The sequence below is a fragment of the Carica papaya genome, chromosome 2, assembly GCF_054855325.1.
Source record: "Carica papaya isolate Zhongbai chromosome 2, ASM5485532v1, whole genome shotgun sequence".
NCBI classification, from domain to species: Eukaryota; Viridiplantae; Streptophyta; class Magnoliopsida; order Brassicales; family Caricaceae; genus Carica; species Carica papaya.
Genome location: NC_142310.1, coordinates 6237234 through 6259401, shown reverse-complemented (window position 1 = coordinate 6259401; position 22168 = coordinate 6237234). Strand labels below are relative to the sequence as shown.

General features: G+C 35.9%; 2 protein-coding genes and 1 non-coding gene across 7 annotated transcripts; all 3 read right to left on the bottom strand.

The window, feature by feature from the left end:
* Window positions 1-1734: 1734 nt before the first annotated feature.
* LOC110824126 (sulfate transporter 4.1, chloroplastic-like) lies at window positions 1735-12214 on the bottom strand. Its single transcript, XM_088212963.1, has 17 exons — window positions 11724-12214; window positions 10479-10527; window positions 9834-10035; window positions 9144-9312; window positions 8053-8118; window positions 7852-7959; window positions 7490-7597; window positions 7338-7403; window positions 6523-6583; window positions 5515-5642; window positions 5162-5203; window positions 4221-4337; window positions 3921-3972; window positions 3222-3360; window positions 3020-3108; window positions 2464-2540; window positions 1735-2338 (listed from the first exon to the last, which is right to left on the bottom strand). The coding sequence occupies exons 1-17, from the start codon at window positions 12045-12047 to the stop codon at window positions 2024-2026; spliced, it is 2112 nt and encodes a 703-aa protein (XP_088069089.1). The 5' UTR covers window positions 12048-12214; the 3' UTR covers window positions 1735-2023.
* Window positions 12215-13853: 1639 nt separating this feature from the next.
* MTP11 (Cation efflux family protein) lies at window positions 13854-20465 on the bottom strand. 5 transcript variants are annotated; one of them, XM_088212961.1, is made up of 7 exons: window positions 20109-20246; window positions 18848-18979; window positions 16301-16410; window positions 15976-16221; window positions 15313-15393; window positions 14959-15192; window positions 13854-14499 (listed from the first exon to the last, which is right to left on the bottom strand). In XM_088212961.1, the coding sequence occupies exons 3-7, from the start codon at window positions 16364-16366 to the stop codon at window positions 14152-14154; spliced, it is 975 nt and encodes a 324-aa protein (XP_088069087.1). In that variant the 5' UTR covers window positions 16367-16410; window positions 18848-18979; window positions 20109-20246; the 3' UTR covers window positions 13854-14151. The 5 variants fall into 5 exon arrangements, with proteins under 5 accessions (XP_088069087.1, XP_021910276.2, XP_021910275.2 ...); XM_022054584.2 differs by lacking the exon at window positions 20109-20246 and adding an exon at window positions 19553-19786; XM_022054583.2 differs by lacking the exon at window positions 18848-18979 and having other exon boundaries at window positions 20109-20465.
* A 1309-nt stretch (window positions 20466-21774) lies between these two features.
* TRNAH-GUG (transfer RNA histidin (anticodon GUG)) lies at window positions 21775-21846 on the bottom strand. Its single transcript has one exon. It is a non-coding gene; the product is annotated as a tRNA-His (tRNA).
* Window positions 21847-22168: the final 322 nt, after the last annotated feature.

Genomic DNA, 22168 nt, shown 5'->3' with positions numbered 1-22168 from the left:
TGAGGCTGTCATGTTATCCATTTATCAAATCATATCCCATTCCTATTTGTCCTTAGTCTCCGTTACCAACTCAAACATAAATACATAAACAAGTAACGTGCATCCAACGAAGCAAGCATATCTTAGATTCCCAAAATTAAACAGTAGTGAAGTAAGCAGTGATTCATGCATTTAAAACCATAGAATAGATAAACCAGATACCATAATGCATTTAAACTATAAAATAAATTAAGCAGGAATCGACAGGAAATAATATCCGATTTCAAGCTCCATTAGCAATCTTAATTAATTATGCATATTTATTAATTTGCAAAAAATACAGTATTACCATTTATTCGAACTTTAATTCCATAATAGGAAATAGGGTGATGGGTTCTTACTTGATTTGATGTCGAAAACTAGATTTTCACTGCGCCTATGGGCGGTCCTTGGGTTTCCTGAATTTTTCATTAGGAATTGAGACGCACTTACGATACCTACACATGTCCCAAATAACCCAAAAAATTAGACCCAGGGCCTACTCAACTAATTTTGGAATTCCAACACGGCAGCTTCGCCGTGCTTCGGCGACGGCGCTGTCGCTCATGGCGGCGATCCGCCTCAGGTTGGCTGTTTTCGGCCGTTTTCGATCGAATTTAGCCAAACTTGCATCGGTTCCAGTAAGAAAACACACCTAAGACCCTCGGTGGGCCGAAAAAAGTGAAAAATAGAAACTCACCGGCGGTGGGGCTCTCTAGTGCAGCGGCTCCTTCGGCTCACATCGCGGTTGGGTGTTTTGCTCCAGTCAACTTGTAGAGGAGGAAACGGTGATCACAACGGTAGAAAAATCACATCGAACGGGAATCGAGAAGGGCCTCATCGGAGGCAAAAACTGAGACACCCCGTGGCGGCGCCGCTGAGCTTCGGCGACGTTTTCCGGCCAATTGGCCAGTGCTTTTGCTCCGATTTGGCCATAGATGGATTTAGAATCAAATTCTGAGTAAATGGTAGAATTTTTACCTCGTTTGGCGGCCGAAAATTACTCCGGTATGGCGGCGGTCGGCTCCCCGACGGTTGAGCTGTCTTCTCCAGCGAGGGGCTCTGGCGGCTAGGGTTAGGGTTTGGGTGCGGATGATGTTATTTATACCCATCCGTTTTTGATCTGAGCCGTCTATCGCTTTTAATCTGGGCCGTTCGATTGCAATTAAATAGGGAATGAATATGGGCCGTTCATCGCGATTCAATCTGGGCCGTCCGTGCGCGATACAATCCAGGCCATCTGTGCGCGTTTTTGATTTGGGACATCCGTGCGCGTGGGAACAGATCTCAGCTGTTTGATCGCACGCACACGGATCGCCCACGTGGCTCCCTCCTGCTTCAGCGTCTCTGCTACCTGGCGCGTCCTGGTTGGCCAGGACTGCTGACCGGGCAGCTGACGTGACACAACTTTTCTAAATTGCGTTTTGACCCCTTATTTCTGAATTTTCTTTTAAAAATACCCCTAAAACTCAAATTTTTACTAAAATTATTTTCAATTAAATTTTTAAATAATTTTTACCATTTTTATTATTATTATTATTATTTCTATTAAATTAAATTAAATTCTATTAATACTAAATTATATTTATATAGAATAAATTAAAATAAAACAAAATAATGTAATAATAATAAAAATAAAAAAAAAATTTCGGGTGTTACAATTCACCTGTAATTTTGAAGTAAGGTACAACTTTATTCAAACAGAGCTCATTGCTATTAGGAACACAATACTATACAACTTGTTTTATTAATCATCTAAGCAAATCAATGTGCCTACAGAACTGAACCCAAAGGTAAACTTACAAGCTACAAATTCTGTATAAATCATAACAATCGAAAACCACGCCCCAATACTAGATGGATTCCGTGGCATTTTACACTAGAGGAGCCTACGTACAGAAAACAATCACATCTTATTCGTTGTAATTACAACAAACATATACAGATATAAACTGCCTTCTAAAAATTGGCATCAATAAATCTGCAAAGACCAAGCATCCTTCTTTCAAGATTTCCAAGACAACAATGGCTCCAATTGAGGGTCGGCATCTTTTAAGTTCGATGACCTTCTCTTACCTGACTCCAAGTCAGCAGTCAAAGAATCTTCTGCTTTCTTACTCAACAATCGCTGGAAGAAACTTCCTTTATCTGGTAATGCATCTGGAGTCTTTGTAGCTCCACTGAAACTCTGCAGATGTTGTAGACATACTTGGACAGCATCATGCACCCTCACAAAGTACCATTCTTTGCCAATCAATTCAACCAAACCGGACCTTGCTAAGATTAGCAGAACCTCTCGGTTTGGATTGGAAATAGCAAGCTGCAATAAGAGACCAAATGCTTCGCATGTTTTACACCGGCAGTCTTAAAAAAAAAAAAAAAAACAAAAAAACAAATGGCCTCTCATTAACTTAAGATTAAACCACATTGTAAGGTAAACCAAACCTGGATGTCCCTTGATTTGTATTCATGGTGCAAGTCCTTCAAGGCTTGAACAGCACTAGAGTCTATATATGTTACAGCTACAATCCACAATAAAATACGTTGTTAAGAGTCATAACAATGACAACTGTCTTTAAGCTACAGCAGAACTCAAAGCACATCTTATACCAAAGGGAGCAACAAAAAGAAACCTCAATAATCTTTCCTGTTTCAGTCAGGGCACAAACTTTTAATACATTTGATGAGCTAAACTACTAGTTCTTGCATGCAAGTTGCTGGATTTCATCACGTGCATTTTGTGATCAGTGAGCAACAAATGTAATTTCAAGGGCAGGCCACTAGGAATTTGAAAGACTTAAGAATGGAAAAAAGAGCTAAACATAGGAGAGGGTGAGAATACTTAGACAGAGACACAAGTTATTTACGAATTCACAACATACAGAATAGAATTAACAATAGCATGCTTTGAAGAAGCAAGCAACTCATGTTTAAGTGTTGGTACAAAAAAATATGTACTTCTTTACAGTCTAAACACAAGATACAAAAGAGTAAGACTTACGTGACAACTCTAAAATCACAAAGTAAATCCTTTCCACCTCCAGTCCACGTCTAGCTGACTTGTCAACAACAACTTCATATTCCCGTAGCCTATAATAGGAAATTCAGATGAATATTTTCTTTCTTAATTTAGAAGTTCACATGTAAAACCAACCAAGAAAACATGTCTAGCCTATATTCCAAAGGGAAGCATAGAGTTTCACCTGTCTTTGATATAACTTATATTTGCAAAATAGATTGGTGCATCAATACGAACAACTACAATTCCATGGTAAGTATATGCTTCTGGATACTGCTTAACATTTCTGTAGATGGTAGTTCCTGGAAGACGGCCCAAAACAGCTGCAGGACACAGCACAAGTTAAAAAAAAAAGACAATAAGAAGACACACAAGTCAACACATGCTAGAAGATGGAAGCATTAAGCCAAATAAGTCTATTGACAGAAGCTACAATATTATTGACCTACTCGTTGTTATGTAACTTTCCTTAACACAATAACCATCAATTTAGTCAGCAAAGAAAGGTTGTGTCAAATATTCATACAGTATTGAACTGCATGATACCTGCCAGCAAAATAGACATCCTAGAAACAATCAAGGATTTATCCAGGTCAGGCACATGTGGAAAAGATTATTGGTTGAAACAAGGAATGGAACAGCATATAATTCTGGACAGACTAGCAAACTGGTGCAGATTGGGATTGTCACTTTGGTTATGAGGAGAAATTAAAATAAAAAGATGATAAAAGTACATAACAAACTGAATGCTTAGAAATATAGAAACAGAAATGTAAAGATATAGAACTCTAACAAAGAAGTAAGCACCCAGTAGACTGTAAATGATAGCAATCAACACCCTTAATGCGTTAGAATGCATAATGGTAGACATTTATCTACTTACCAATATGAGGATTTGCTGACTCGTGGATGACAAAAGCAAGTGAAACTCCTACCTAGAATTCCAAAAATAACATTAAAAGATACTCTTCTTCCAATACCTTCAGAAAATTGATGCAGCATATACACTTGCATAATGCTGAAGACCTCAAATGACTTTAGGGTACAGATTTATTGCCAATAGAAAAAGAAATGCACAGGAATTCAAAGCACTTAATAGTTGAACCGACGATATGAAAATTTGCAAATCTGATTAGTTGACAGTAACTGATATTACAAAACCATTGGTTATTAAGGTACCTACCCCAACAAGGACTCCAATCTCAATACCAAAGAACAATGTTGTAGTGGCAGTAATGGCCCAAAGAAGAAAATCTTTCTTGTCCACACGCCATAAGAAAATAGCTTCATCAAAATCCACCTGGAAAGATTAAATCCAAAACTAATAAAAATTTATGTTCTAACTATTATTTCAAAAAAAATAAATTCTAATCTAACCATGTTGGCTTTGACTTTAAATGCATCTTGCTTGTAGAAATCAACACACATAAACAATAAAAAGATCCAGCTTCATAATTGTAATTTCTGTATAGATTGGCTTTTATACCAAGTTATCATCATGGACAAAACAGAATTAAGAGAAACAAAAAATGTTCAGAGCTCTATTAGCAACCCAAATAATGCCAACAGTATTTATAATAATAGGAAAAATTCATGCTGACAAGATATAAGAGAATCTTTCTTTGAAGGTAGTTACTCTTATAAAACATGGTAGCTTTCATCAGTCAGCATTGAATTGTCACTTCAACCCCCAGGGGAAAACAAATCACAAAATTGACAAAACCAGTAACCAACCATCCATTTGCTCTTACTAAAGTAGACGATATCTCATAAAAAATTGTCTAATAACCCGTGGAAACCCAAAGTTGCAAAAAAGTACACTTGGGATTGAACTAATGACGTATATGATACTTAAATTCTCAATATAGATGCTACATAGTTAGTTCTCATCATTCCATGTCCTCATAAAGAGAATCATTTCTTTCAATATTCACTCATTATTTGTTCATAATTATTAGTTAATAATCCTAGCATTGTATCTATATGCCTATTCTGCTAGAAAGTGAACTATTCAAACGATTTTTCATTGAATGACTTCCATGGACCTATTCTGTTGTAAATAGAGACCAGAAATCTCTATGGAAAAATTGTTGTTCAACTAACATGTATGTTTGCCACACTTACCAGGCCCATAACAGCGGAGATAACTATTGCAGCCAAGGTACACTGAAAAAGTGGAGACTGCAAATCAGAGAGCTAGATTTCCAAAAGATGTGATCCATGATAACCAAATGAGACAGTAGATTAAACAACCAGAAGTTCAGAGCTTAGATTATCCAAAATTTTAAATTCATAGGCCACACATTGCAAAATGAAAAGCTCAAATAATATAACAGACAGAAGAAGTTTTTTTTTTAACAAGAATTTTAGGAAAAATTAACAGTTTAAACACATGCATCATGTAATAAGGTTTCATCAACATCCTAAAAATGTAACAATCCCAATGGAGAATTAAATACGTAAACATGGACACAGACCTGGGGTATGTATTCAAACAATGGAGTCATGAATAGAAGAGCACAACACATTATGATTCCAGTTATAATCCCAGATAAGCCAGTTTTTGCTCCACTTTCATGATTCACAGCTGACCTAGAAAAGGAGCCTACGTGATATAAAAGAATAACCATCATCATTTATCAATTATAGTACAGTGGTGTTATAACACAATTTCATGGAAACAAAAATCATGAAAAAAAAAAATTAAACATGAGCAACAATAATAAATTATGACTATTAAGGGTGATCCCAGTACTGATGATCAAATATCCTGGTAGTGGCAGCTGAAAAAGGGTGGTCTATTCAGAGTGAAGTCCTCCTATAATGTCATCGGCACTAGCTCTTCTGGAGTAAAAGTTCATCCTTAGAAACAAAGCTGAAAAAGGATTTCTGCCCCTAAGATCAATTATTTGCCTGAGAGGCTGTTTGGGGGCAGATCTGGACACCAGACAACCTTAAGAAGAGGAGGAAGGAACTGGCCAATGGTGTTTTCTCCGCAAAGGGGATAAGCAGTTTGCCCAACAGATTTTCCAGTGCCCCCAGACTATCTAATCATGGAGACAGCACTAATTATTTTGGAGCTTGACTAAGCAGTTAGGTTCTATTGCCGCAGATATTTGAGCCTCGGGTGGTATTGAGTCAGACAGGCATCACAAAAGAGTTATTGCTCTTACTCCACTAGCTGGGCTTTGGTTATTTGGAGAGCGAAAAAAGAGAAGTATCGAGGGGCTCAAATCTTCTTTCCATTGTGTTAGAGACAATTGCTTCAATATCTAACTCTATTCTTTAACAGTATCCCTACTCCTGATTTTTATGGGATGCAGGATGTCATAATCTTTTGATTTATAAGTTGTAACTAGTGCATGGAGTTTTATGCAAGAGTGACACCCCCGTGGTGTCTTGTGTCTATACTCACCTTTTGAAAACATTATTATTATTACAAAAGAATCCATATCTGTGGCTGTCAGGACCTCTAGGAAGCCTACCTGTTGTAGGGTATATCGAAAAGAATGAGCCCAAAATATTGGAAACGCCAAGACCGAACAACTGTAAACATATAACGAAAAACAGTACTTAGAAACTTTTTCTGAATATGTAAGCAGAAACGCAAGAACAAAAACTTCTTAAAGATAGAATAATTAAAATTTATTGACCACATTGGGCGGAATCAATTTGCTGACATGCACCTATATGATACTCTCACACCATAACTCAATGAGTCAATACAGCAAATACCAAAAAAATATTCACAAACTTGACTTAACTTTACAAATTAATGATATTAAGGAATTATAGGACAAACAATAAAAAAGCACATTGGCAGGAGCTGAGTTGTGATCAACAAGCTAGACCCATATACTTTCCCAAAGAAAAAAGAAAAGAGGAAGAAAAGAAAAACAAGCAAGGCCCTTAAGAAGATTGGGTATAGAAACTTGGACTAATTAACATTTTCTATATTTTTTTTGCCCATCTTATTTCCAGTGAAAGACAGTTAGAATTAAGAGTTATAATGTATGACATATAAGTTAAAAGCCAAAACAGGATACAAAATCATTTCCTTCCTGTTATGAAGGACAACAAGGGAGCTAGAGGAAGTAAGTCCATAAAAGATGTCTGTATTGCTCATAACTTTATTTGCATAAACTTAGTGGGAAAGAAACCTAATTTTCCACACATTTGTTAAAAATACTGTAACCGAATGCAGTATCAAACATGGCATGCTTTGTTTCAATATCAAAAAGTTAGAACAGAAAATTATAGAAAGCATGGAAAAAGCTTTTCCATTTTCCACAAAACATACCTCTTGATTTGAATCCAGCTCATATCCATTTTTCGCTGCCAAAGCTTTGGCAATGCCCACAGATTCCTACAGCTCAAGTAGTTTCATCACATGGTCACAACCCAGTAAGCATATAAGCCACCTAAGGCTAAATGAACTCCACAACTTCTTACCAATATGGCCACACCCGTAATGAGAAGTGCTGTTGGAATCAAAGACTTCGCATAGCCAAAATTCTTGGGGATTGAAAATGTTGGAAGACCCTGAGGTATTTCTCCCACCTGAAAGACATACCAGATGCCATTTACCATTTTTTTCAAATTTGATGTTCCTTTATTTCTTTCTTTTCATATATTAACTCCAGTAGTTGATGATGTAACTTAAATGCACGCAGGTGGTACCATGGAACTACATCAATTATACATTTCATTTCTATTTAAAAACACAAAATATTTGTGTCAAACATTTGCTTTGTTTACCAGCAAAAAATGGTTATGCTTCACTGTCAAAATCATTCAGACACTATCATTCTTACCAAAGAAATAGAAGGAGGATGAAATATTTTCACAAAAGTTGTTCCTAAAACAACTGCTGTGAGGGGACCTGCAGCTCGCAAGATCTGGAATTGTTTCCTTGATTTCCCCTGAACATAAGACATCAAAAATCATAACCAAATATCTTAGGAGGCAAAAAGAAAGTAGCCTCTTCTAAAAGAGTTTTAGCAATGAGCTCATACCAAATGCTTCATGACCAGAAGTATTGCGAGCATGACAGAGCCCATGACAAAGGGAGGCCACAAAAACTGCAATAACAAAAGACCACCTGTGGCTTAGGAAGGAAACAATAAGTTGAAACAGAGCAAGAAAATTAACAACGCCTATAAAATTTTTTTCAAATAACAAAGCCTATAGATATCAAGGGGATTGTAAACAAATTTCAGTAAGCAATAGAAACTGAGCATATGATAAAGGTTAAAACTATGTACCAACCAGTCCTGCATACAAACAAGATAAATAAGGAACATATTGTTGTTTTAGACAACAGACTTTAGTATATACAGTGTAGAAATTTCAGACATGGTCATAAAACTCAAACAACTTCTTTTAGAAAGAGAATGAACTTTGTTGACAAGGCAGTAACAGGATGCCATGCATATAGAAAAAGAGTGTGTAGGGTAACCAAAAATCTATAAAATCACCTAAATCTCACTCATCGACAGGGTAACCACTAGAGAAACTCCTGAGATTCTGCAGTCAGAGATTTTTAATCCTGTGGACCCGGGAAACCACATCCTAAAAGGCTCTTTTTTTTCTTTTCTCACCTACTAACTGAAAAAAGGAAAGAGGAATAAGAGATATAATGCTTTTCACTCTCGAGTTTAACACGAATTTAACTATCTTATGTTATTGATATACATTATCATGACCTTTATAGACTTCCAAAATTTCTAAAAGAACCACTGCCATGTTTCAATAACATATACAAAAACAAATCTCTTTTCTTTTATAAAAGAGAAATTGTTACTAAAAGAGGGAAGACAAGTAACGGTAAGGGATACACTCTTCCAACCAAAAGAGAAGCAAAAATAAAGTAACTTTTATTTCTTCCTCACAAAAATACTATAACCCTATGGTATCTGCAAACCAACAAATAGGTTCCAGTAAAGGGTTGACCATAGAAGTATTTATCCCAATGTTTGTCCTCCTATTCAGGAGGAAATGCCTGAAGAAAAAATTATTATATAGTCCTTTAAAAAAGCATTTGCCGCCTGGGCAATTCACGCCTCTTATGCCTATACTAAACCTTCAATAATTTGCTTACACATACCTTATCTGCACCAGATATTATGCTCCTAACTAATGGTATAATCTTGCTACTTCGGACTATATCATATCCCAAAAAGTACTTCGCTTGTGATAGTGCAATAACAATGGCTGACGAAGTTGTGAAGCCAGAAATCACAGAGTGACTGATGAAACGAATAAGCCATCCGAGTCTGAAAAAAATGACAGACAAATGAGCTCATTCATATTAAAGAAAACCTTCAAAAAGAATTAAATAGCAAGAGATTCATTGAAAGACTAAAATCGACATTCAATTTAACCTATGAAATAGCTCTAGCTTCTCCCAGTCCCCAATTTAAAGAAAGATAAGAATTTGGGAGCTGAATAACTTGTTAAAATAGATATCAGTAAAATGAGGTCCTCATCCATCTGAGAACAGAGAGAGTTATAAGCATTAGTATACCCTTTATTAATGTCCTTGCAAACAAAAGCTGATATTAACAGTGAGAATCACATGCAAGCTACATCTCTGGACATCTGGGTCTGAAGAAGTTGTATAACCATTTCTTATAAAGAGGATAACAGAAAATCTAGACAGTCATGTGGTTTGGTAAATAATTTAAATATCATGAAATCACTCCCCCCCCACCCCCACCCACCCCCCAACAATACGAAAGAAACAAGTTCAGCTGTTCATGCACACAATAATTTATTCTGAACAAAGTAGTAGTACCTAAGAAGACCCATTATGCATTCAAGCATTCCAACCATAAATGCTAATACAATGGCAAGCTCTGTATACAACTCATCAGATGAATCAACAATTCCACCCAAGACATTGGAGACCAGGAGAGAAACCAATGCTACTGGCCCAATCGCAAGCTGACGAGATGACCCGAATATTGCGTAGACGAATATTGGCACAAAACCAGAGTCTGCCTCACAAAGTCAGAATAAGAATTTCAGAGTTACAAGGTCAGTACCACAAAAAAGAAAAGAGAACAAGGGAAAAAATAATGAATGGTGACTGAAATAATATACAGAAATCACTATGTTGATTTCCTAAAGCAAGAATTTCATCAAATTCCAACAATGCAAGAATATGAACATACGTCATTAAAAATGTGAATCTCCTTTATCCATTTTCAGTTAGGAAAAAAAAAAACCGAATTTATTTCCTCCGGTTTTTGTCCTTACCCATTAAAATCAAATTCAAACTCATCCCTTTTTTTTCTTTGCCACAAATAAAACCGATATCTGGATTCAATGAGGATAAAGTAATAAAAAGATGAAAAGATGAGCAAATAGAAATCATTAATTTATAATGATTTTACTGTGAAGTTCTATGAAAAAAAAAATGATCTTACTGTGAACTTACATAGCCCATAGATTGGTTGAAGCCCAGCTAGTTTTGCATATGACATGGCCTGGTAATACACAACAAAGGGAATTGAATAATCTTGTCAATTCATTTATGATATAGACTGCAGACTGCAGGTAGAGTCTCATTTAAGTAGTAATATCAGTCAGTAAGGAAATGGCATTGCAATAAGTGGCACAGAAATGGAAAGAAGCAGTTCTTCAGAGGAAATAAGGCTGTGTTTTGCTGCCAAAAAAAATTATTGAAATAACAATTTGAAGGAATTCCATAAACTGGTTTTTAACTTTTTTTTCTTTGAAATACATAAACTGGTTTTAACTTTTAAAATCACTTTTGTATAGAATTAGAATTTATGTATGTTTGGTTAAATTTTAGGACTCAAGAGGATTAGGTACATTAAGTAAGGAGCTCATGAATTTGCCTTCATATCATTCTAATGCTCCGAATCCGTGCATCCAAATACGGCCTAACCGAAATAAGTATTTTTGAATTGATGATCCATTTGCATAAACTCTCTTCTCTATAATACAAATCAATGTAAAAGCCAAGAATCTGATACTCTCAGTGACTCTCACCGCTACTGCAAGTGAACTATGTATCAAAAACTAAGGAGTAACCCGATCATTAACAGCTGATAAACAGTCAAGTGTTTGACAAAAGCGGCTTAGTAATAGCTCATCAACACAAAGTGAAATCGGACACTTGTAATAGTAATGAAAATATCACAAGTTATTGCAGCATTGGTAAAAGAACACGAAGGAAAAAAAATCCAGTTATCATTAAGTAAGTGACAATTAATTGCGAAAAGTTCCATCACTCTCGACTAACCAACAGATAATTAGGTATTTACCAAGTAAGTCAAACGGACTGGGAAAAAAAAAGTAGAATTACATTCTCGAACAGTCTGTTCGGTAGGCGTAAAGCTTACGAACAACAGGAGAAAACTACAAAGCTCAAGAGTACATTTCAGCTTTCGTCTGTGTAAATTTCAGAAACGAAAATGAAGGTCACTTAAGGTTTCGTTTTCCACGGTTTTCTGACGGAGAAAACAGGAAATATAAAGAAGAAAATCATGAGAATACGGACAACTACTCGAAAAACAAAACATTAAGCTCCTTGTCAACCAAGAAAGAAAAGAAGAAAGGCCTGATTGAAGTTTTGTTCAATCCAAAAACGGAGAAATAAAAGAGAATGAAACGAAAAGAAGAGAAAAACAAAATTGAAGAATAAGGCGAAAACAACCTGAGGCACGAGCATGATGCCAACGGTGGTCCCAGCCATGAGATCAACCTGGAAATAATCGCGCCATCTGTAGGTGCGAATCCAACGACAGCAAGGGAGCAAGAGCTCGATCCACTGAACAAACGTCATGCGCCTGAATTTCGAGGTCCATCCCGAGAAAACACCATTAAAGGACGAGGAAGAGTAACCGCCAGACCGATAGGAAGTCGTATCGGGGTGCTGCAATGGTATGATCTTGACGGGACGGGTGGCGGTGGGAGTTGTCGGCATGGAGGCGCCGGAGACGAGGTCAGAGGCGCTGGGGGATGCATAAGTTATCTCCATGCGCGAAAATGGCGCATCTCAGAAGCTCCGAAACTTAAAGAAGCGAATCTAAACGAACTCATTTAAGCGCACACCGCGACGGCACCGGGCCCCAATAATTGTGTGGCGCGCGAGTTTTTTCTTCATTGACAAAAATAAATAAATAAATAAAACTTGAAACTAATACCGTGAAAATGTGATTTGCCGTTCTGGAGAAGAGAAAGAGCTGGCGGGATGATTATTTTATAATAAAATAACATTTTTATCATATGCTTAATACTATATATTTCGAATTTTTATTTTATAAATATATTTCAAGGTATAAAATACAATTGAAGACGTACGTTTTGTTAAATATTATTATTAAAATCTAGAAATATTTTATTTTTTATTTCCCATCTGGTTTTGTAAAAATTAAGAAGCTTCCTATATTTGGTTTCTTTTTTTTTTTTTGCGTTATTTGTAAAGTTTTGGATTTTTAATTATGGGTTTATAATTATTATTTAGATATGTGATTTTTTTGGTTTTTTTTTTAAAAAAAAGAAAAGGAAATATATAAATAAAAAAAAGGTGGAAATATACATTGAAATGAATCTGGACATGATAATGGGTGAAGTGCGAAATACAGATGCGTGGATATATCAATTGTAGCTGATGTCATTTGGGGAAAACGTGTGTGATATAAAGATGATACCGGATTGATTTAAGTCTTTTTCATTTAACAGTATTTAAAATAATATCAAACTACGTGTGTTTAATTGAAGTTTTATAAATATATAAAATGATGAAAATTAAAGTGCATTTTTATATAATAATAAAAAGACTGGTTTATATATATATATATATATTTATAATTATTAAAAAAATTATAGTAATGAAGGGCTTAAGAATCGCATAGCCCAATTACTCGAGTCCATTGATAGTAAAGTTATGGGCTGCGTTGGGTGACACACAATTGTATGCTTATTTTGTTAAATGCATAAATATATTGTTTCAACTCTTCAAATAGACGACAAATTTTATGTCAATTGTTACATTATTTAACTGTGAAATATCAAATAGTAAAATTAAATATAAAAAATTATAATATGACAAGACCCCATTGTAAAGATATACATATATATTATATTGCATTAGTGGCATTAAATAATGGAATAACCATGATTTTGTCTTGATTTAGTTGATAAAAAAGGGTATCAAATGACAATAGAAAAGTAAACAATCCCAAGTTTTAACTTATCTTAAACTTATTAGAAATATATTTTGGAATATTTATTCAATCCGTAATGGGAGTAGAATTTATTCTTCCCATCTTATTACTTCTTTTTTTTTTTTTTGGGGGGGACAGATTATTAGTAGTAATATCTAGTAAATTAATTTCAATTATAACTACTAACGTTTAAAGTAAGTCGGCTGTGAATGAAACAAGATTTATTCAAGAATCAAAAGAGGCCATGTGTTATCAATCATCTCCACTTCTTAAAATTAATTGGGATGTGCTTTTCATCTTGTCCAATCAAATGGATGGCGTAACCAGCCAATTGCTTTGAACTCATCCACAATCATTTTTTTATATTTCTTTATTAATTTCTAAAGACTAATTATTTTTTTTTATAAAATAAAACAATTATAATTTAATTTACAACTAACTAAACGACTTTAATTTCTTTTGACTAAAAATAAAAATATTATTCATTTGACTAAAAATAGTTAATCAAGGTTACGTACTTTAAATTTCTAGTACACACATCATTTTCACTTTTAACGAGTATAGGAAAAGACAAAAAGAGAAAAAAACAGAGTCATGGAAGAAAAAAAAAGAGACGATTACTAGGAAGCCATTTTTGCATTCCCAACCAATTCTCTTAACTTTTACATATTACAAGCCAAGCAAAGGTGCTTAGGAAACCTAAACTACAAATACATCCTGATTAACAAATAAGTTTCTATATACTATTAAGTACCATATTCAATGAACCTACCGAACATCTGCACACACACTTACAGATTGTTTGCCTTCAACCCCAACCCTTCATGGCTCGGTAGATTCTTTAATGTGGTGTATGGATTAATGGGCAGTAAAGATGAACAACCAAACAAAAAATATGACCATATTTCCCTCCTGCTAATAGTGTGCTCGCCCGTGCTCGGGTTTGTGAGTGTATTCATAATCCAGATGAACAAAGGCACGTTCGATCTCGGGCAACAGCTCAAGCTTCTCCTGCAATGATTCTCCAATATCATGAGCATCTTGCAAGGCCATGTTTGCCGGCAAGACAATGTCAACTTCAACAAAGTAATGAGAGCCAAATGTGTAAGCCCGGACTGTGTCAATGTGTCTGATGGCCTTGTGGTGGTTCCAACAGAGGTAGGTTAGTTTTTGCAGATAGTCCGGAGCAGCTGACTTTCCAACAAGGGAGTTTACATTTTCCAACACTGTGATTGACCAGGTGCGGATTGTGTACAAGGCCAGCTGCAGCAGTTACAAACTTGAACAAGTCAGCAACGTCCAAAGTTTCTCGAACAGCAAAATCAAATAAAGAAACAAACCCAAAGCGAATGAATCATGAAAATCTTGAGGACATCTATATGATACAATAAAACAGTAAACCATTCCTTAATCTTAGAAGAGGTCTAGAATAGTCAAGATCTTCCTCACAAAAGAGATGAAAAGCTAGCTTGTTCAGCTGCAGTAAGAACCAAGGTGCATTACCAAAATTTTATCTGCTACTTGCAACTCCCAAACATATTCAAACTAGTTTAAAATTTAAATGACCTGGATCATGCCGAAGATAACCATAATTCCATCCCATGAACAAAAAGAAAGATTAACACCACAGATAGAGAGAGAGAGAGAGAGAGAAAGAGAGAGAGAGAGAGGGGAGAGAGAGAGATAGAGAGAGAGAGAAAGAAAGAGAGAGCATTCACTAACAATGATAGCTCCAACTGGGTCCATCCAATCATCAATATAGTTAGCAAGAAGCACAGCTACAAGGCCAATGATGTTGGTGATAACATCAAAAAAATGATCCTGGGCATAGGCTTTGACGATCTCGTTAGTGAATGAGCGGCAATAGATAACCAGAATGAATTTCACCAGGGTCACTGACAGCATAATGCCCACAACCCATGTCTCTTGCTCTTTTGTCAGGTCAAATTCATCTTCCTGCATGAACATATGTTGTAGAATGAGCAAAAAATATCCTAACCAGCCTCACAACAAATGAAGTATTCATCAGGGTAAAAGGAAAGCCTCAAACTCAGAAATTTATCTAAGGCTACTTACATCTGATATCATCGTGCGGAAGGATTCCAAAATAATCTGCAGACCCAGAGTTGCCATGACAGAGGCAAAAACGAGGATTCCCTACGCATCATTGACAAATCCAGTAGAGTATTTAGAAAAATTGTGTATAGTACATATAAACAGACAGTTCAGTAATGGATGTTTATATAAACTTGAAAAAATTATAACCTCTGTGATTGTTTATCTGCTTATCAGACAACTTTTTTACATAACAGAAATTTACATATGCCAAAAAGTTATAAGAGGAAAACAGCATAAACACAACCAAAATCCATGCTACAATGGTCCCAACAGAAGTATCCAGTATAATGCGGATCATTTTCATGTTACAGGTCATAATTAAAATGGACTTAAGCAAACTTTTAGAAGCAGTATCACCATGGCTGATAAATAGTTTACCAAGCAGAAGGGTTAAGCACTACCTATTGAGTTTGGAGAGCATGCACACTAATAACATTAGTTAGAAATGTCTCTACAAATTCCAATAAACAGTCTCACTAAATTAAGAAAGATCCAGCAACACAAGCAACCTAATTGAAGGGGACAAAACATACAGACAAACTTGAAGCATAACTGGACAAAATACATTTTGAGAGAGATCTCAATGTGATTGCCATAGGTAGGCAGTTGCAATGTTCTTACCAAGGGCTGCATCCGTTTCTTTCCAATAGGATATTGATATGGGTTTGGTGTCTTCATGGAAAATGCAGTAAACCACAGGATGAAGCCAGATAGAAGATCAAGAAGAGAATCCAGCGTGGATGCAATGATTGCTAATGAGCCACTTCTGACTGATGCATAAACTTTAGCAGCAAAAAGAACCATATTAGCTGCATTTGATATTCTAATGGCTAATGTCTCACTCTTAGCCAACCTTTCTCTCTCTTCCTGCAGCCATAACAAACTATTCTCAGTTTGAAATTTCTGAGAATCTCTTCACCTGATTTTATGAAGATTTCATACATACCTTAGACATTCCAGGAATAAAACCACGTTCTGCAAGGGCATCCATTTCATTAAAACCCTCAAGCATTTCTACCTGCTGCTGGTAGTATACAGCCACGTTATCTTCTGGACCTAAAGCCAACAAGCAAAAAATAATGAGATAGGATGCATCCAATCCCTTTATCCATTACTTTTTTAAGTATTGTACATTGAGGCACTCCAGTGTACTTCAAAAAACTTGTTTTTTTTCTTTGCTGTGTATATCAGAAATGAGAAGTCTCAACTATATTTTATCAAGAAAGAAGTACAATTTGTTAAGGTCTGTACAACAAGAAGATGCTCAAAAGAGGAAGAGAAACTCAATTATATATTTAGATATTATGTTTTGTCTAATAATATATTAAGATGTTGTATTGTGTATGATAATTGGGCACTGTGTATTAAAGCATGTGTATGGTTTAGTTGAAGGATAAGACAACAGGGGAGAGTTAGTCAATTAATTAATCTGAAAATTAGAATTTACTTCCAGAATAACAACCAATAGCTACTTCCTCTGCTGTAATAAATCCCATTGCTGTAAACAGAATAGTATGCCTTCTTTTCTTGAAATAAAAAGTGTGAATTGTATTAATATAAGCACAAAGAGGGTGCCACGTATATACAAAATTATAACTCAATTAATATATCAACAAGTTCCACTAAATTTTTCATAGAAACAAGAGGACGACCCATAACAAAAAACCAAGTGTATGCAACCATCTATCTTTAAAGATACCAAAATCATTTACATCCTTAACCCCATAAAAAGTTCTCCGATTCTTCTTCTTCCAACTACCAAAAAATAGAGACCGGTATCATGTCCATTTGTAAACAGATTAGTATGTATGAAATCTTATTCAAGTTTGATTTTTACTCAAGAGATCATAAGGTTCTTTCTAACAAACCAATAGGCCCCAATCAGATGCTGGTAGTGAATAAATAAGTTTTTTCTCTTTGGGGCGAGAAACACCACAGATTTAATTTGCAAAAGTCAACTCCGTTTTTATTCATGATGCTGGAGCTATTTAAATAAAGAAAAATTCTACCGTTACTTTATAAGATTAAGAAGCTAAATTTAAACATGTGGAAAATGAAATACATATGCTGACGAAAACGTGGGATGCAATAGTTGCACGGAGATCGTGGAGGTGCTGGAACTGCTTTGATTGTTTCCCAGCTGCACGTTCTTTTACCGGGCAAACTTGGGTTCCTTCTGATCTTATCGTTGCCTCCCCTTTTAAGAAACCTTGTCCTCAAGGTTCATAAATCTTCATGCAGCTCTACTGGTCCCCCTGCTTCTCGGTTCTCCGTTTATCAAAGCTTAGCGGGCTCGGTGTCTTCTTCATCTTCGTTGCCTTCCAGAAGCAAAATTTGGGTTCGATGGCATTGATGTCCGGCCGTAAACTTCTCGTCATAGTTGAAGCACAGCCCATGCGCTCGCTATCTCTGCATTTTGTCCCACAAGAGCTGCTTGGTGATGACGGAAGGAGCCGCAACATTTTGTGACATTGGAGCTGCTAATGCTTGAGATAGTTGGGGGGTTGGAACTCACCTCGACTGGTTAGACCGGCGTTGCCGGTTCAATTGATCTTCTCTCATGTGGGCTAAACTAATTACTTCCTTCAAAGACTTGGGTCGGAACATCCTGATCTCGTCTGCTATTTCGGGTTTAGGCCCACCAATAAAAGTCCCCACCAAAGCCTTCTGCGTCCATCCCTAAACTCGGTTACTCAATTGCTCAAGTTGTTTTTGGTATTCACGTAATAAACCAATCTGCTTTATTCTGGATAAGGCTTCATCAAAGTCTCCACTCTCCTCGGTCCAAACCGAACCCAAAGCTCCTCTTCAAACACACCCCAAGTAATTTCTTTCTATTCTTCCTTACAGATCCGACGAAGTCATTGCCACCACTGGTTGGCTTTGCCTTCCAGGTGGTACGACGCCAACGCCACCTTTTGATCCACAACGGGGCCCTGGTGCTCGAAGAACTACTCCACACAGTTAAACCACTCCATCGGATCATCGCCAACGTAAGAGGGAAACTCAAGCTTGGCCAACTTGGAGCAAAATGGTTGTCGGCCCCCTTCTGTTTTCTCAGCTCCTTCGCGTGATGGCCGACTGTAACCAGCCCGACTAGAGGCGTTGCTACTAGAACCTTCTCAGTTGAAGGTGACGGTGTCAGTAAGTCGCTTGAGGTTCTCTTTGATGATGCGGAGTTTGTCGGCCATCACGAGCTCCATCCGACTGAAGCTGTCCTGCAACCCGCCGAGGCTTGCTACCAAGTTCTCAATACGTTCTTTGTTAGAGGTCATTTTGATGTAGCTCTGATACCAATTGATAGGTTCCAATCAGATGTTGGTAGTGAGTAAATAAGTTTTTTCTCGTTTGGGGCGAAAAACACCACAAATTTAATTTGCAAAATTCAACTCCGTTTTAATTCATGGTGCTGGAGCTATTTAAATACATAAAAATTCTACTGTTACTTTCTAAGATTAAGAAGCTAAATTTAAACATGTGGAAAATGAAATACATATGCTGATGAAAACGTGGGATGCAGTAGTTGTGCGGAGATCATGGAGGTGCTGGAACTTCTTTGACTATTTCCCAGCTGCACATTCTTTTACTGGGCATACTTGGATTCCTTCTGATCTTATCACAAACCCTAACAATTACTCAAGATAAGTAAGGAAAGGAAAACATTCAAAAAAATGTTGAAGTTAAACACCCAGTAACTAGATACTTCAGTCGGGACCATAACATAATTCTAGTCAGAAGGACTGAAGGAAACACCATACCATATTCATGATACAGAAAATTTTAAGACAGCCAAAAAAGATTAATAGGAGCACAACCATTCTTATCAACACTTGCTTCAAAAATTCAACATGAAAACTTAAATTCCTGGGAGACAAATTAAATTTTGAATGTTTAAAGACAAAAACAACCACGTAATTGCCGATCCTAAAATTGTCTGACCATTCCTATTAGTTTCAGCTAACTGTTTTTAACTTATGTAAGAAAAGCTGTATATATGTACTTGATTGCATTTAAAATGGAAAAGAAAGCTATTAATCACTAGAACAAAAACACATGGACAAGATGATATAAATAGAACTCATTTTCTATCAAATCAACAAGTAGGAAACACAGAACAAGCAAGCTCATTCCAGTTAAGACCCCTCCCTCCCCCCCAACTTTTCAAAGTAAAAAACGCAGTTTTCACATGAAAACAAACCTGTCAAACACCAAGAGAACAACAAGACTTAAATAAAATACTTCCTCGAACTCCTGCTCTGTTCAAAGCCAATATTTCTCCAAAACCAAACTAAAAAAACTCTTTCAGCTCTTGGTCAACATATAACACCGACTCAGTCAATAATCTATGGAGAAAATACTGTCACTCAGTATCCCATTCTTAAGGACCACACATGTGTCAGTTCGCCATAACAAGGAATAAACGAAAAGCACACTGTAAAAGGAAAAACAATATATCAGATAGTTACAGATCGTTTGAAAATTTAAATGAGAATACGATGCCACAAGAAGTAAACCCTGAGAAAACATAAACAATATTCGAACTTTCCGTTTGAAGCCCGAGCTAACTAAAGAAAAAAAAAACAACAAAAAGCAAAAAAAACAAAAAAAAAAAAGGACACTAAACAAGTGAGGATTAGGACTAAAGATTTTAGCTAATAGCGATTAATCAAAAACAGTAAATAAAACACAAGTTATTTAAAAAAGAAAAAAAAACAAGCAAAGAGAACGGTAAGAAAGACAAAGTGAAGAATTACCTAGAACTCCGAGGCAGTCATGGAGCCCTCGAGGCGGCTTCTCCTTGTGCTCAGTCGACAACTGGTAACCATCGAAGTTCAACCGCCATGACCGGTCGCCATTGCAGCGTTCACCAAGTAGCGAGAGTTCCTCATCCTTCTCATTTCTCACCGGCTCCACCATTTTCCCTTCGCCGAGAGAACCGAGCTGCAAATCAGGGGCAGAATTGAAAATTCGAAGACTTCTGCCTTTTAGACAGGCAAGAGAACCGAGCTTCAAATCAAGGGTAGAATTGAAAATTCGAAGAGAAATCAAGGGTGCCTTCGTAACTTCACAAGGATGACTGTTGTGGTTGGTCGTTGAGTGAGACAGAGAAAAAATAGTCACTCACTCAACCTGTGAGTGAGATTCACATCAAATTTATACACACACCGAAAAACAAAAAAATACATATCCACGTGGCAGCTTCTCATACGTCATTATATACACGTGTACGGTTAAGATGGAGAGCGAGGTAAATTTGGGTAAAGCGAGGTCAAATCAGGTGAGAAAACTGATGCCCGTTGGCCACACGATTCTCATTCACTCACACGTGGGTCTCACATGTTTTAAAGAAACTGTTATGGTACATGTCGCGTGCATGGAGTCCGTTGATTTGCACCGTCGGATGGAGATCAAAAAGGTCGATTAGGTGGGGTCAGGGGAACCGCGGGCGAGATTGGAGAGATGTGATTGGATATTTCCCCGAGATCCATGATGGAGAATGGCCACATGGATGATGCTCCACTGAATTTAGAATAATTAATGATGATGGGATACCATGATGGGTTTAGTTGGATTCCTGGACCCACATGGGACCTCCATTCGGGTACCCGGCTCTATCCAAAATACTATTTTATTTCTTAATTAAGTAAATTTACCTGACTTTATCCTTCTATCTTCAAGAATAATTGGCCCAACTTTCCACTGACGAAATTAGTTCATCTTCTATTTTCTTTTCTCTTTCATATTCTTTTAAATATGTTTTTTTTTAAAAAAAAAATTATTCTGACAATTAAACGGCGTCGTAAATTCTCCTTTATTTTTCATACTGCTAAACTACAATCAATATAAATTTCCTTCATTTTCTAGACAACCAAACATCATAATAAATTCTCATTTGGATTCCTCAATTGACAAATAACTAAAAACACATAAATTATAGAACCCTTTCACTTCCCTCCCCGAAGTTTAAGTTCTCCTTCAAATTTTCAGAAATCCCATCGTTTTCATTTGTAAAATAAACTAGAAGATAAAAGGGTAAAATTGTGATTTCACTCAGTACTGTTAGATTCAACGTTTAGTATATTGCAGTGGGAGATCGTATAATTATAAAAGGGAATTTTGGATTTAACTTTTATAAATAAAGATGCTTTTGGAAAGTTTGTAATTTACTGGATTCGTAAACAATAATAATTAATGTTTATCTGCTCAGTTTTCAAAAAAAAAATAAATAAATAAATAAAGCAATTAATTTATTTTAATGAATTAATTTTTTATTCAATGAAAACATTAATTTTTTTTGTCTTAAATCTGTTAAAGATGGCTGGCTGCTGGTATTCCAGCCTTGAGCATACTCGGTTTTGTAGATGGACGAAATGGTGATTTAAAGAAATTTTCTTTTTTAAAAAAAAATAAAAAGAAAATTGTGGCTGCTGGGATTCGAGCCCAGGTCTCCACGGCCACAACGTGGAATTCTCACCACTAAACTACAGCCACATGTTGTTAAATCAATAATTAATTAATATATAGTTTAAAGTTCCCAAAATTTGTCATTTTTGCCCATTTTAATTTTAAAAATTTATTATTTTTTCCAAATTTATTTTCTTATATTTTGGATTTTCTGTAATTTAATTTACATAAAACTCATAATTTTTTTATAAAATATCTAACAACATCAACATATGTTTGACCTTCTAACATGAGCATGTTGAAGTTTTCTTACTAAACAAATCAATTTTTTTCAAAAAATAAGAATATTATAAGGTAATAATTTAAGAGTTGATATTATGATAGTATTAACAATTAATATATTTGAATC

Excerpts from the sequence above, each read along its gene's own strand:
- LOC110824126 (XM_088212963.1), bottom strand. The coding sequence starts at position 12,047 with ATGGAGATAACTTATGCATCCCCCAGCGCCTCTGACCTCGTCTCCGGC. Across the intron at positions 7,960-8,052 it reads TTCTGGTCATGAAGCATTTG|GGGAAATCAAGGAAACAATT; the intron begins GTATGAGCTCAT and ends TCTTATGTTCAG. Across the intron at positions 7,598-7,851 it reads ATCCTCCTTCTATTTCTTTG|GTGGGAGAAATACCTCAGGG; the intron begins GTAAGAATGATA and ends TATGTCTTTCAG.
- MTP11 (XM_022054583.2), bottom strand. The coding sequence starts at position 20,271 with ATGGTGGAGCCGGTGAGAAATGAGAAGGATGAGGAACTCTCGCTACTT. Across the intron at positions 16,411-20,108 it reads TGACTGCCTCGGAGTTCTAG|GTCCAGAAGATAACGTGGCT; the intron begins GTAATTCTTCAC and ends TGTTGGCTTTAG. Across the intron at positions 16,222-16,300 it reads TTATTCCTGGAATGTCTAAG|GAAGAGAGAGAAAGGTTGGC; the intron begins GTATGTATGAAA and ends TTATGGCTGCAG.